This window comes from Ursus maritimus (assembly GCF_017311325.1).
Source record: "Ursus maritimus isolate PB19 chromosome X unlocalized genomic scaffold, ASM1731132v1 scaffold_X1, whole genome shotgun sequence".
Classification (NCBI taxonomy): Eukaryota; Metazoa; Chordata; class Mammalia; order Carnivora; family Ursidae; genus Ursus; species Ursus maritimus.
Window position 1 is genome coordinate 119572044 of NW_024423319.1, and position 15833 is coordinate 119587876.

Below are 15833 nucleotides of genomic sequence, written 5' to 3' on the forward strand. Positions count from 1 at the left end.
AGTAAATACAAAATAAATTTCAGTACCCAGGTGTTTGGAGGAGGAGTTTGATTCTTTTCTAATAGGAGTATCTCAAAGAGTATAAACACGGAAGTAATTTAGAGACCCCAAAAGCAACGAGCAATTGGATGTACAGGCAACAAATTACTGGCAAAAAAAACCCCAAAAAACAAAAACCCCTGGCCAAATAAATTTAGTAATTCTATTTCATACATATTTTCTTTAAAAAAAAGGTTGCTTTAATTAATCCTAAAGATGTCTCGCATCCAGCCTAAAAGTCTGTTTGATTTACATGGTACGCGTCCTGAATGGTACGATCTCACTTGTAAATTTTCCAAATTATTTAAACATTTATGAAAGTAACAGTAAGATCAGTCCTTTATCCCTTCTGTTTTGGAGAGAGGAAAGGTCTTTAATTATTTTGATTATTTTCGCTGCTTCATGTCTTCCTCTGTCTTCCTTCCACCTTCCTTTCTTTGCTAAATGTTGTGGGGATCCTGCTGACTGTAGGTTTTTAAACTCAAGGCCACAAAGAGTAAATGTCGAGGTCCATGAAGGAGTCGCCTCACATTCCGCACAGTGAGGTACAAAGCCCCATTGAAGAGTTCATAGCCTGCCCTGTTAGATATTAAAGCAAAGGTGACAGCCCCTTCCAAGAGGTTATTACGGAGTAGGGTTTGCGAGGGTTTCGGTTCAATGTCCCTTGACCACGTTCATCCACTGAGCACCAGCTGAGTCAACTTCGCGACTCCAGACGGAGAGGCAGCCAAACTAGGCACCTTCCCCAGTGTCTGGTTTTTTTCCTGTGGGCATTTTCCTGTGTCCACACACCTGCGGGTCTTTGCAGGTCTTACCCGATTTGCTCAAACAGGGAAGAAAGGCTTGGGTTACAGTGCACGTCCAGCAATTGTTAAAGCGTGTGGGTCCTCTTCCTGACTTCCAAGACTGTTTGGCAAGCATGTTCAAGAGACGTTGTCTTTCTATAATCAAAAGATGATTTCATCTTCTTGCCTATAATGTAATGATTAGCTCACGTACATATTCGCTCACATGTGTAATGGAGTGGTGAAGCCCCTCGTGGGTTTAATGCTGCATTACGTCACCAGTCGTAAGTAGCCCAGGCATGTTCATGGCATTGGCTGGACAGATCTTTAACTCTTTGGGGTGAAATCCCTAGGAATGGAATTAAACAGCTGAAATGCCCTAGAAATTCCTTGGCCCCCGACAGCTCTTCTCATAACTGAGGGTGATGACCACACTTAGGCACAAGGGCACAGGGAGGTCAGGGTGGTGTTGCGCTGGCTGACGAGGTGGTGTGCTTTTAAGACACACCCTACTGACACATCTGGATAAAAGGGTGCTCTGTGACACTTCTCCGCAGACCACAGATGAGCGGGTCCAGCTGACGGACATACGACCCAGCAGGTGGTACCAGTTCCGAGTGGCAGCTGTCAACGTGCATGGGACCCGAGGCTTCACGGCCCCCAGCAAACACTTCCGCTCCTCCAAAGGTCAGTCTCGCGTTCCTGACCCTGTGCTCACCTTCCTGCTGGGCACTCCTGGGGTGCAGAGCCATGGTGTCACCATGTCCGTATGTGTGGTTGGTCAGCAGGTGGCTTTGCTGTTCTGCGTGAACGGGACCAGATGTGTTTGAAGGCACACGTGTGTGAATGTACGGTTAAGAACGTCACGGGCCTTTTACCTTCAAAACATCGTGCAGGATAACAGAGTGGGGTTTTCTCACCTTGGAAGTGGTGGTTTTCCATGATCAACTGTGTTCAGTCTTGCCTCCAGATAATCTGCCTTAGTCCCCATTCAGCTAATTTCTGGAGAGAAGGGTTTGGTTTGAGGTGCTTGAGGCTGTGAAGCTCTTCCCGAAACGATGGTTGTATTGAGTGTGAATTAATCTCTTTTGCTTCACGACATCCAGAGTTTAAACCCCCGGTCCCCTGTGCCATGGCTGTAATTTTGTTCAGTTCTTATCTCATTGCTGTTGGAAGGCCTCTGGAGTCTAGCGAATACTAATGCTGTGACATGTCTGGCGGGTGGAAGGACATGACATCTCTGGTGAGTTTCGTGTGTGCTAGTGGAAGGCCATCCCTGGATTAGATACAAATAACACATCATATGCATTTTCTCCCGTTGTGCTTCGTGGGCCGTGCGTCTTCTCTGTTCGGTCTACACGTGCTGCAGGGTCCCGGGTCACAGCTGGGGGCCAGTGAGCTCATTCACTTACTCCCCAACGTGGTCCGTGGAAGCTAATTTAGACTGATCTTAAGACGCTTTGTGATGTTAATGAAGGGTGTAAGATGTGTCCCCTCAGTCCTGTGTCTTTCATTATGGGAAGGTCTGAACTGGCCGCTATCGCTTGCTATTTCTGTTGCGTGATTGGGGAAGTGTGTGTTGCCGCCAGTCTGCCCATGTCTCACTACATCGTATTGCTACCCCCTTGTCAATGACATCATTGCTCTCAGACGAGGAACGCTTGCAACCGAAATCATTTGGTATTGGGATTCTATTACACCTTATGTTGTACTCTTTTAACTCTTTTCTAAAAAGACCTGTTAGGAAAGGAAAGGTGCATTTTTTCCCTCCAGTGGGACAAACACAAAGCAAGTTTAAAAGTGCAATCATAGCCCTCAAACCTTGTCTTGAGACTGTGTCTCCAAGTGGTCTGATGATTTAGAGAGGCAGGGGGATAAATGATTAACAGTGGGTTCAGAGGTGAGGATCTGTAAGAGGCTTGAGAACTCTTCACCTCGGTTTCATGGTTCAGATGCGACGCAGGCACGATGTGGTCAAAGGCGTTACCATCTGTTCAGTTCCTGGTCTGGTGTTCTCAGGTCACGGCTGCAGATAGAGACAGCAGACAGAAGCCATTGCCAGCCGTGGGAGACAGATGTGGAATACCTTTAGGGGTTGGCTGGGATCTGGGCAGAGCTCCACTGACAGTTCCCAGGGCCGGGCATGTGGCGGCCACCTGCCTCCGAGGCATCCATTCTGAGTAAGTCGCAAGGCCTTGCCATCCCGGGATGCCCCAGCATATCTGAGCACCTGAAGCGTCTACAACTAGGGCTGCACCCCTCAAATTTAAATGGGCTTTTGTTGAATGAGAATGCACCGTGGTGGGGAAGTATATCATTCACCATTACACTGTAGCTCTCTTTCCTGATTTTCCAAACACACCCAACACCGAGCGTTCCAGACTGCAGTCCTTGCCGTTCTTGCAAACCAAAAAGGTCTGCACAGAATTCGATTCTAGTCCTTTTCCAGTGAAGGTGCATCACGGAATTAAGGAAATGGAATGGATCCGCTAAATGGCGGAGGACATGTCCTCGAGGATTTGTTTAAAGGATCCTTGACCATTGACAAGATGGCACCACATCCTTCCTTGCTTTCTGCCTTACTCCGATCTCATCAAATGGAGAAATGGGCCTTAATGGGGAAATGGTGTTTAACAACTTTACTGAAATATAATTATTGTACCATTAAATTCATTCCTCTGAAGCGTAGAGTCCAGTGGTTTCCGCTATTCACAGACTTGTGCATGACCATCGTCCGCTGGAAGAATCCGCCAAGAGCCTTCCTGCCTTCCTGGGGAAACTTGAAAGTAGAAACGAACTTAGTTTTGAGTCTTCACCTTCTCATCACTCGTGTTCCATTCCCTTTTGTATTAAATATTTGTTAAGCACCTGTGTGTGTGTCAGGCACTGGTCTAGGCACAGGGGATAATAAATGAATGAAAGGACAAAAATGTCTGCTTTTGTGGAACACACACACTTATGCCAATTGCAGGCATGAGAAAACAGTCAACAAGATTAGTAAGTAAAATACTGTTGTATAGTAGGGTAGGCAGTGACAACTAATGATAAAAATAAAGAAGAGAACACAGGAGATGTTGGGGGGTATTTTGTTTCTGGTTTTAGGGAGGGTGGACAGAGGTTTTGCTGAGAAAGAGATGTTTGTCTAAAGGAGGTGAAACAGTCAGCCTCGCACCAATTTGAAAGAAGAACATTCCAGTTCCTGGAAGCAGTTCGTGCAAAGGTCCTGAGGCAGGAGTGAGCTTGCTGTGTTTGTGGAACAGCAGAGGAGTCTGAGGGTTGAGCAGCAGATCAGGGCAGGGGAGCTGGAGATGAAGCCTAAGAGAAAGGAGGGAGGTGGGCTGATGGAACCATTCTAAAAGTGGGTGTTGCGGGTTGCCCAACTCAGAAAATTCTACAAGTCATTGCACTGTTCGTTTAATGTGAATTTTATGCAATAGAAGTTAAGTGCCAATAAAGTCATTTAAACAGTTTTTCCCCAGTAAGTCCTCTTTTTCCACTTGATGAGATTAAGTGGGGAAAGGTGTGGTGCCATCTTGCTAATGGTTACATATCCTTTAGACAAGCCCTTCAGGAAATCTTCAACCCTCTGGCGGAGTTATGATACTCCCATCATTCCGGGATGCATCTATGCTGGACCCATCATAGAAGCTCTTACAAATTCTGCACGAGCACTTGTGGTTTGCAAGGGTGCAACGGTTAGAGTCTAGAATGTTCCTCACAATGGGATGTACAGAAGTATGGATACGGGGTGTATTTGTAAAACCAGGAAATAGAACATTGTACCAGAGGCTGCCATGTTTCCAAAAATGGTGTATTTTCATTTAATAAAAGCCCATTTATTCTGCTGTGCCCCAGAACTGAAATTGTGCCGTTGTAACTCCTCTAGTGGTTTAAAATGGCTTTGAGAAAGAATGATTGCTTCTAAAATAATAGTCTGTGCAAAGGGTAAGTGTATTTGAGTTGGGTGGAGGGCCAGCCTTGGTCATTTAAGTCTGGGTCAAGGGGAAGGGATTCTTTTCCATCTACAATAAACACTTCTGAAAATAAAAGGAAAATTAAATAGAGAAAGAAAAAACCCTTGATAAAATGGGTTTCATTTCGTTTATGCTTTCTGCCTGGTATTCATTGGCCATAATCCTGATTTTCATGGAAAAGCCAAAATTCTTGTCATTCTCTTCTTAAGCGTTCTGTTTAAATACAGAATTAGTCTGTGGTTTGCCAGAATGGATTGGCTATTAGCTAAGTTAATTTCCTTTTAACTTGTGTATTTTCCCATAACTTCATCCTAACCCCTTAGAATGCTGATTTTTACAGAAAATTCTGAGTTGTGCATAGATTGGTAACTCAGTTTCATGTTTTCCTCCTCCCGGTGAATACCATTTTTGTTGTCAGCTTCCAGAAGACATGCATGGTTATAAAATGGAGACAATCAGTCATTCCTGCTGGCAGCAGAAAGCCCAAAATAGAGCTTGGGATGATTTCTGTATTTACTTATTTCAATTTTTTACTACCTTTCCCCTGGTACTTAAGAAGGCAAATTGGCTTCAGTGTTAAACATCAACATTACAAATAAGTCAGTATCCTAATGTCTCTTTCTGGCTTCTGTCTCTTTATTTGGAAGCTAGAAATGGTAATGCTTCTCCACGGAGAATTACCTTGGTAGGTCACTGAGAGGATGGAGCGCCTTTCTAGCTACCAAGCTGCCAGGTTGTAGGGTCTCCCCAAACTCTTCCATGCTATTGCACTGGACCAAAGCATGGGAGACATGGTGTGTAGGAACTCAAGGGTCGCTAGGCCCGTCTGTGCACATGAGCCTGACCCACGCACATTACCAGGAGCTGCGGGGCTTCTCCAGAGGCCCATGCGAGTGAAAGCTTTGAGTGGAGGTGGCTTATTTCGGAGGGAATCCAGGAAACCGGGTAGGTGGGAGGTGAAGGAAGACAGAGAGCAGAAGGAAGAGGATGAAAAGGTGTGTGGTGATACCAGCTGCCACCATGGGTGACCAGAACTCCTTGCCATGGGGCCTCGGGGAGCGGAGATGGGCTGTCCCCCGGGACCTCTGTCCTGCAGGTGGGCAGAGCCCGCTCTGGCCCTGGGGGAGCAGGCGGAAGGCACAGGTGAAGGGCTGGCATTTAGAAGTTGAGCTGTGTGTGTCCTGGAACAGGGCAGTGCAAGGACGAAGGTTTGGGACCCTGGGGGTCTGCAGTGGTTTTACGGCACACCACAGCATTCCTGTTACAGACGGATCTAGGACCTTTTCAGTCTGTTTAAAGTCCTGTATGAACAGTCCCGTGAGAGGAATGCCCGCATCGCTAGATTCCCGGTCTGCTTCCTGTGTCCGAGGGCGAGGGCGGTGGTAACTGCAAACACGCATGCCGTCCTAGCCTCACTCGTGTCCTCTCCCCTGATACCACCCTATCCCAGCAGCCGGCAAGCTTCCTGTGGCAGCTGTAGGATTTTGAACGAGCAGAGGCCCCAGACATGGGCGTGAACCACCCAGAGGGACAGTCATACCTACCCGAAACGTACTTTTTGTCTTCCATGCCATATTTGCTTCTTTTTCAGCAAATCAGTGTTTCACCTTTCCTTGATCGTGTGTATTTATCAGCAAAAAATGTGTATGAGTTGCATATGCAATATTGGAAATATATGTTGCTAAGTCCTCGTACCTTTGCCAAAATGTTCTTCACAAGTTTGCCAAATTTGAGAAAGAGTGCGTCTGCCTTTCGGCATGACTTTCATGTGTCAACATGGGTAGTGACGGAAGGAAGACTTCCAATTTCATAGATGGTACAAAGCAAAATCTGATTTTTTTTGGCATGTTGCCAAAAACGGCAAACATTCGGGTATTTGCGATTATTCAACCTCTGTCTAACATTCTGAAATAGCAAACATTAAAGGCAACTTACCAGAAAAAACGGTAAAATCCATCTTTTGTTGTCATTCAGCTAAAACATCATCTTTTACTGATGATACTCACTGCCCTCCAGATTCAGGGTTTCTCCTACATCTCTCTTCTCTGTGTTCCCACGTGTACCGGACACATTATCCAGGACAAGCAGCAGACAGAAGTGTTTTCCGAGCGCAGAAGTATCACCCTGGCTGTTATTGCATGCATACGTTACAGAGTGTCGGTAAACCGAGAACAGACATCACTGGGGGTCATAAAGCTCCCTGCTGCTCCTCGGGGACCCATGACTCTCGAGGCCGTTCCACAGCTGCTCCGTGAGCGCCCTTTCCACTGGGCGAGACGCCCGGGTGCGTGGGTCTTGAACGTACAGACAGTTGGTAACCCGCCCGTAGGGGAGCTTCTGCAGGTTTTCAAAGGCTTAGCAGTTGTTGTGTGTCTCGATACGGCAGGGTGATTTCTCTTTTTGTAATGAGGGAAGGAAAATGGCCCAGCTGCTGAGTCTGGACAGGAAAAGAAAAGCTAAATATTACGACCAACCTTCTAATTTGGTTGCAGAAGGTATGAGTAGTTCTACCATTGCTTGAAGAATGTAACTGCACTCGATCAGGGTGACTTAGCTTAGGAGAGAGATTCCTGTAATGCGTTTCAGTGGGAGGTTTGATCTCTGGATCCCGTATGAAGAAAGCAAGTAATACAATTAACATTCATTTGCTTAGAACATATGTTGTTTCTCTGTGTGCACGTGTCTGAAGATATTTGTGGATATGCGTATGGTTATTTATTTATCATCTCTGTTTTGCCGTTTGCATGCTACCGTTCACTTCTGGCATTACTCACCAAAAGTTCGAGAAAGAACGCAACCTTAACCACCCAAGATGAAACCCAAATGTTCCATCTTCCATGGCTGGAAGCACCACGTATGATCATTAATAAACGGAACTATTTTTGTTCAACGCGTCATTGGATGTTCATGCTAAATGATTGATACAGCTCACAGTGGAAATTGTAGATAAGTAGAAAAACCTAGCACGCCTTCCGAGGCCAGTTATCTTTGGAAGTGTGCGTCCTTTCTGCTTTCCGAGATGTGTTTCTGCAGATAAGTGGGGAGAGCCCACAGAGGGAGCAGAGAGCAGCAGAAAGGGAATCGAGGTGGGGGAGACGTGCTCTCATTTAAGCTTCAGAGGGAGGCCTGGGAGAGCATTGGTCTTGTGACAACTCTGACCCTCCCGCTCAATGCTCTAGGACATAAATCTCCCAAGCTCCATTTCCTCACCTGTAAAATAGGAACAGAAGTCCAACATTTACTCAACGAAGTACAACCATACATTTATAACATTAGAGATGGTGCTCATGTCAAGTTTCAAGAGCTAATGGTATCACTGCTTTTGAAAGACTAGCTCAGGGATTGGCAGTCTATGGCCCGTGGTCCAAATTTGGCTTGCTGCCTGCTTTTGCAGATAAAGTTTTATTGGCACACGCCTCACTTGTCGACATCATTTCCACGGCTGCGTTTGAGCTATGGTAGCAAAATTAGGTCGTTGCCACAGAGACCGTATGGTCTTCAGATTCTGAAGTTAAGTTTACTCTGCCCCCTGACCAAAAAAGTTCGTCAGTCCCTGCACTTGACTATCACGATGGCACTTTCCCTGTGGAAGGGCTGTCCATCCGTGTTTTCCTTCTGTGGGCACACCGGCCCATGGTCATGGCAGTGACATGTAACACAGGGACAGGTGTGGCACGTGTAGGCGTGTATTTTACAGCTCAGCTTCCTCTCTCTGCCCTCCTCTTCAGTCTCCTGACTCTGCTGCTACCTGTGACTTGGATGACCTTGGACAAGTCACTTTCTAATCTGAAGCCCTGCACCAGTTTCTAAAAAAAGTGCCAAGTGAATACATTGTAGAATCCCTTAGGGTTTTATTAACATGTAGAATCTTATATACATACATATATTTTTTCACATGCAGACTTCCAAGTAGACATTTCAAAATCTGAATGTAATTAAGACATCATGCAAACCGAAAGAAAAGATTCTGTGTGATTCAGCGAAGGGAATATAGTTTCCCTCGTAATGTAGAGAGCCATCACACGAGGCCGGGAATGACTTGGCTATGGGACTTTTCGGACTGAAAGTGAAATCCTTCAGATTAGACAGATGAGACAGGCTGCCACTCACCTGACGTCTATAGCAAGTAAAGGGACAAATGAATATTTGGTTTGCACAGGAAAATCAGGGCCGTAACCAGACAATCTCTGCAGTTGCCTTTGGCTCATAATTGAACGGTGATTAGTTTGGGGGTGTCTCATCTTGCTAATGGAAGTCCACCATCTCGAGAGTGGAAATTGTCAAAAAGGGCTTGACATTTCCAATAATGTCAAGGAAATACTGCTGATTTGCATATTTGAAAGCATGATTTCCTCATAAGTTGTTCTCAGGAATTGTGTGGTTGCGTGTTTCATAACGTGTCATCAACGAGAGGACGTTATTCTGGATTATTATGATCACATCCAAGGTGAGATCAAGTTTCCCAGGGCAGTAATTACGTACATACTGAATGGAGTCGATGAGGACGGTGGTGAAATGCCCAAGATTACACCTGGATTTCTTGAGAAGAAGAGGAGATGATTTTGAGCTCTTCCTGTGCACCTACGACGAGTGGAGGACTCACACAACTACGTATTTTCAGCACACAGACAGACTTTCAGGTGCAGCCCTGGAGACGTGTACAGCTGCGATCGTCTTTCCACATTGAAACAGTTTGCCTTGCCTTGAAGTGATGATTAGCTTGCAAACCAGTTTCCCTGGCAGAAAAGTCTGTAGCTCCTTTTTCCAGGTTGCAGATGGAGTCTTACTGCAGAGGAAGGGGGATTGCTTCCTCTTGCTTGAAGTCTCTTATTTCAAGCCAGAAAGAGCCTCCCCTTTGATTTTGCAGTTCACGGTCTTACGATTCACCCCTTCCGGTTGACGGGGTTTAAAACTGGCACTGAAATATCACCTTACAAATTAAAGCCAACATTTAGGAAATGTATTTTCCATCTACTCGTTTACCGACTGTTTCCTGAGTGCCTACTATGTGCTAGCCCCTCTTCTCAAGGCTGGGGCTACAGAAGAGAGCAACACAGGTAGAAAAGAGTCTCCCCTCCTGGAGCTTTCATTATCGTGAGTGGAGGCAGATGGCAAATAAAGTGCATAATAAGTCAGTCGTAATAAGGGCTGCGGAGAGCAAGAAAGCAGGAGAAGGTCACGGTGAAAACGTTCTCGGTGGCAGGAGGGGGAGCAGGTAGCTGTTTGGAACAGGGTGGCATCTGGTAGGCCCGCAGTGGGTGAGGAGCCCGCCATGGGGAGATCTGGGGGAAGGCATACAGGCAAACCAGGGGAAGCCCCTCGGCCTCGTGGTTGTCCTCTCCGAGCAATCGTATGGGAACGATGTGGCGAGAGCAGAGGGGTCTGGGGGGGCCGGGCGAGGACTCGGGAGGGAATGCGAGGCCAGCACCTGCAGGCCGTTTGCGAGGCTGCAACACTGTGCCTCTGACTGAGCCGGGAAGCTCGCAGGGCGGGAGCCACGGGACGTGGTGTGTGCAGTGAAGAATCACCGAGAGCTGTGTTGAGGAGAGGCCGTCTCAGCACGAGGGAGTGCTGACAGGAGGTCTCCGCAGTAACGGGGGAAAGAGGGTGCTGTCTGCTGCAGGCTGCTGGTCGTGCTGAAAAGCAGTCAGCGGTGATGTACTTTGAAGTCAGTGCTGACAGGTGTTGCTGAAGGGACATGAGAGCCCAGAAGTGTATGACCTCAAGGTTTTCGGTCTGGTTAAGCGGAAGGAAGGAGTTTCCATTTACTGAAATGGTGGCTCTTATTGTGGGGTGACAACGGTGATGATTTGAGTGTTGGAGACATTATTTTTGAGTTGGCTCTGAGACCACCACATGGAGCTGACAGGAAAACCATCCAATATTTGACTGTCCATTTGGGGCAAAGTCTCTCTTGAAGACATACAGCTGAGAGTCAGCAGCATAAAGACTTTGGATAAAGCTGTGACCGGACACGATCCCTAGAAAGTGCGAGGACATGAGAGAGAAGAGGTCCCCAACATCAGGGGCCGGATGCCGTCCTGTTTAGAGATCGTGGCGTGGGGGCGAACCAGACAGGGGGGGCCGGGAAGAGAATGCGCGTCCTGTGGGACCGAAGGGAAATTCAGCAGAGTGGCGGCAAGTGGAGACTGTGAGTTGACAAGAAGGCGGTGGTGAGCCGTGTCGCTCCGTGTGGACGATGGGCGTGGGGCTCCTCGGGGCTCTGCTGAGCCAGCACCGCAGGGAACCGGGGCTTCCCTCGCCCAGGCTAAGGGAAACCAGCGTCTTCCAGCATACGCACAACGGAGTCATGAGCACACCTCCTGCTTTCTGGCCACCGGGTGCCGTGCTTTTCAAGCTGTAGCCTGCAGGTAGATCGTCCACTCCAGAATTACGTGTGCATTTGACATTGAAAACACCTTACGTAAAACCTACAAATACATACTTATGTACACACGTAGAGCATATACATAGAGGGACCCCTCTGGGACTCAGTGCATCAGTGTATCCCACTGTATGTCTGGGGCGCTCCCAGAAGGCTCCTGACCTTCACGGTTTCAGAACCACCCAAGGAGCAGTGTCATGAAACGTGCTTTGCATTAGGCACTTACCTGAGAAAGCAACTACGAAAGGTTCTCGTTTTTAAAAATTAAGCCATCATCCAAACCTCCAATCCTTCCTTCCGTATCTCGGAGAAAAGCCATTTTTAAAAATAATTCCTGTTTTCATCATTCCCAAACCACGAAGGGTCCTGACAGTAAAAACATGGATGTTTTTCCCTCCGTCTTCCTTTCTATCAAGTTAGATATAACGTGTTTGCACTTCTGATGCACATGCTATCATAATTGGAGTTATTGACAGCATTTTTCAGGGAGGGCGTCTCCAAACGAAACCGTCTGTAAATCATGTGTGGAGAGCGGCGCGCTCACTTTGCGGCAGGAAACGAAGGCAAGCCTGTCTCTCTTGTGCATAGTCAGTCATGTTCGTATGCATATTTAAAATGGAGATTTGTAGGGCGATAATTCCAGAGCCTCGCCTGCCTCTTGACAGCTGAGAAGTTTTGGTTTATGTGACAAGCCAGAAATGGTGAAATTACAAAAATGGATGTTGTCCGTATGTCATCCAATTTGTGATGTAGGTGAAGAAAAAACGCTTTACTTTGGCTGATCTCCCTGTGTTGCTCTTGCCGAAGCCGAGATCAAAAGCTACAGGACCTCTGAGATGGAGGCAGTTACTCGTGTGCCCTGCATTTCTTTTTCTTTCCAGACTTTTCACAGGCAGGTCTGCTTTGCTGATCTATTTAATGTCAGCCAGCCTAACAGAATTTTACCTTTTTTTTTTTTAAGATTTTATTTATTTGAGAGAGCAAGTGCGCACGAGCAGGGGGGAGGCGTGGAGGGAGAGGAAGGGAGAAAGAACCTTGAGCAGATTTTGCACTGAGCGCAGAGCCCAGTGCAGGCTGGATCTCGTGACCGAGGGATGGGGACCTGGACCAAAACCAAGCGTCAGATGCTGAACCAACCGAGCCACCCAGCTGCCCCAAATTTTACCATGTTTTATAAAATATTGTCCATTTCGACACAGTGAAAGTTTAGCTGGGTTATAGTGGTATGTAAATGCCTACAAGGAGCCTTCTACCTTACAAATATGGCCCAAACAAATGTATCTTACTGTTTTGTATCCGTGTTTTCATTTGAGGCTTGCAGAGGGGATGGTGTTTGTTTTCAGCTTTTCTCCATGTAAAGGGCAGTGCTCACGTGTTGACCATGTAGTCATTAGCCACACAAGGATATGGGTTCTGTGGTCACCGTGGCACTCGAGTGTGTGGTTTGTCTTTCTCCCGGATTTCAGATCCATCGGCACCACCCGCTCCGGCCAACCTCCGGCTTGCAAATTCCACCGTCAACAGTGACAACACCGTGACCGTGGCTGTGGTGTGGGATCGTCCCGAGGAACCAGACATCCCTGTACACCACTACAAGGTGTTCTGGAGCTGGACAGTCAGCAGCAAATCCCTCGTCCCCACAAAAAAGAAGCGGAGGAAGACCACGGATGGGGTAAGTGGGCGCGAGAAGGGAAAGTGTCGTCTTCTTGCATGGCACACTTGAACTTGAGGAGGGAAAGTGTTGTCTTCTTGCATGGCACACTTGAACTTGAGGTGACAGGTGCTGAGGTCAGAGAAGGAACGGTTGGAGAGCTTCCCATCCCTCTCATTTGGGCTGAGGAAGTACAGAGGATGAACGGTCATTCCAGAAGTTTTGCCTTTACATTTTAGGTGAAAATAGCTGAATTTAGCTCGCTGAGCTACTCCTATCCAAATGGCAGGTGCAACTCCAGGAGAGGAACAGAAATCATTTTGTCTTGACTGTCTGGTCATAGAAAATGATAGAACTCAATGTCCTTTTTTTTTTTTTTTTTTAAGGTTTTATTTACTTATTTGAGAAAGAATGAATGCGAGAGAGAGCACGAGCTGGGGGAGGGTCAGAGGGAGAAGCAGACTCCCCGCTGAGCAGGGAGCCTGGTACGGACTCGATCCTGGGACTCCAGGATCATGACCTGAGCCGAAGGCAATCTCTTAACTGACTGACCCACCCAGGCGCCCTCAAAATGCCTTTTACATTTAGATCTTGTTTGGTTTTGTTTGAGATCCTTGTAAATCGCCGAGCAAATGTCCGTGTCTTTCCTGTCACAGGGGATTTTCATCTGTAAGCTAATCAGCTTAGAAAATGCATGTTTGACAAGATATTGGTCCCGTTGATTAAAGAGCTTGGAATGGTTTATTTTCCAGATGCCAAGAAATAAAGTCTCCACTGAACCGTTTTCTGAAATGAGAGTTCTATGAGAGTGAACATTTGGCATTGTATGAGATTCCTAGTGCACGAAAAGGCGTTCCTCGGTTTCCTTTATTGTTGTTAGAAAACTTACATAAACAACTTCCCCCTAATTTATAAAGCTGAATTCCATTAAAAAATACATGTTTGAAAACATTTTTTAAAAGGGTAGCAAGGCTTTTTTTGGGGCAGTGAACATTCCAATTTCTCTGCCACTTAGAATTCTAAAATATGCGTCCAAAAGTCTATATCCTCGATATTTAGCTGATGCCTATCTTGGTTTTAGTTTTAAGAAACTTTCTGACAGTTCTATCCTTTATTTTCAAGGACTTCACAGTAAGTGATAACTGGCAATGCATGGTTATCTCCTAGGAAGATTTAAAGGAGCTCAAGTTGTGGGATCATAGGGGTTGGAAGCAAAATGTGACCTGTGAAGTGGTTGTAGTGCCTACACACACATGCGCACACACACGTGTGAACACACACCATCAGTCGGCAAACAGTATCATGGCTTTGGGACAAAGAGGACAGACAGGGCAGGCTTGTAACGGGCTTGGCGCATCTTGTCTTCCTCTGCAGTCCCAGAATTCCGTGCTCCTGGACAGACTCCAGCCAGACTCCAGCTACACCGTGGAGCTGCAGGCCATCGCATACTGGGGGCAGACGCGCCTGAAGGGGGCCAAGGCCTCCCTGCACTTCACGCCCACGCACGCCGCCAGCCACAGTAAGTGCCGCGTGCTTGTTGTCGGGCGAGCAAGAAAGCCAGGACTCGCCCGAGAGAGTGCGAGGTTTTCACCTACAGTCGTGACCTGGTAATCTTGCTATCGGTAAACTTACAATGCCAAGCTAGGTGACCTCTAGAATGACCACGTGTCAGACAGTTTCACCTTCGAAGTTTCTCTTTTGATTTTTATCCACCGAAAATGCAATATTTTGGTGTCATAATGGAAATTGAACAAGAAAACTTAGGTCTCCTAAAAACGTGACAGGTGACACACCCATTTTCATGGGTATTTCCCAGCGGTCGCCGTCCTTTCTTGAAAGGCTACTTCATATTCCAGTAACTAAGTTATTCCCTTATTGATTTTCCTGGTTCCCAGTTTTCCTAAACTAGTACATTTGCCACAAACTGTGCAAAGCAAAAGCAGAGTCTTATATGGCACTCGTATCTGAGCCGGAAAATAAGTTACTTTCTTGTTTCCGGCTCTGTTCACAAGAGGGGACAGGTTAGAGCCGCAGTGGAGAAGCGCCTGGCAAGGTTTCGGGGAGTGGGGCACCTGAAAGGAGCGTGTGATGTTGATTCCCGAGGAGTAGAGCCCCGGGTGTCTGCCTTGCATCGTGGATCTGGTGCAGAGGGCAGAAGAACGGGCTAAAAGCTTGTCTGAATTTTGGAAAGGCGAGCCTCGCTCTGCAGAGTTAGACGCGGTCATTGCTTGTAATTATCTTCTACCACCTGCGAAACGTTGGGTCGAATGAGCAGCTCTGTTTGAAGTGATGCTTTCAAAAAGTTCTAGAAACAGAGCTTCCTACCTGTTTGAGAAACCGTCTCTTTGGAGATTAAATGTATTTGAAACAGTGTACGATTTCTCTGTATGAGTCTGTGTATAACACAAGTTTTACCTAAAACTTCTCATAGAAACTTTTCTATATGTTTAGCAACTTACACTGATTTTTTAATCCTGTCATCTATCCATTCCTCAACCTGAAATGTATGGCTACGAATTATGACATTACTGTGTCTAATGATGGGGATGCTTACTGTGTTAGACTCCATTATATGATAAACACAGGAGCCTATGTATATACTGCATAGACCAAGGATACACAGTCTAGTATATATGTGCCACGTATGTGTGTGCGGGTGCAGACACATGCAGACACCTATACACATGCACACACATACACATGCACACACATGCATATGCACACGTGGACACGCACACACACCTGTACGCATACACACACGTGCATGAACGCACGTACACATATGCACACACCTGTACACATGCATACACACACACCTGTACACATGCATACACATATACACATAAACATGCATACACACGTGCACACATACACCCACACACGTGTGCACACATGCACACGCACGCACATGCACACACATACACACATGCACATACATGTGCACACACATTATTGCAGCACTAGATGCATTTTGATCTCTGCCTAATGTTGAGTTGGGA

General features: G+C 46.7%; 1 protein-coding gene across 1 annotated transcript in view; it reads left to right on the top strand.

Moving 5' to 3' along the window:
- Window positions 1-15833, top strand: part of ANOS1 (anosmin 1) — a 205638-nt gene that overhangs the window by 158979 nt on the left and 30826 nt on the right. Inside the window, exons 7-8 of the mRNA XM_040634628.1 lie at window positions 12650-12855; window positions 14209-14353. Of these exons, the coding sequence (XP_040490562.1) occupies window positions 12650-12855; window positions 14209-14353 (351 nt within the window). The remainder of the gene's footprint in view (window positions 1-12649; window positions 12856-14208; window positions 14354-15833) is intronic.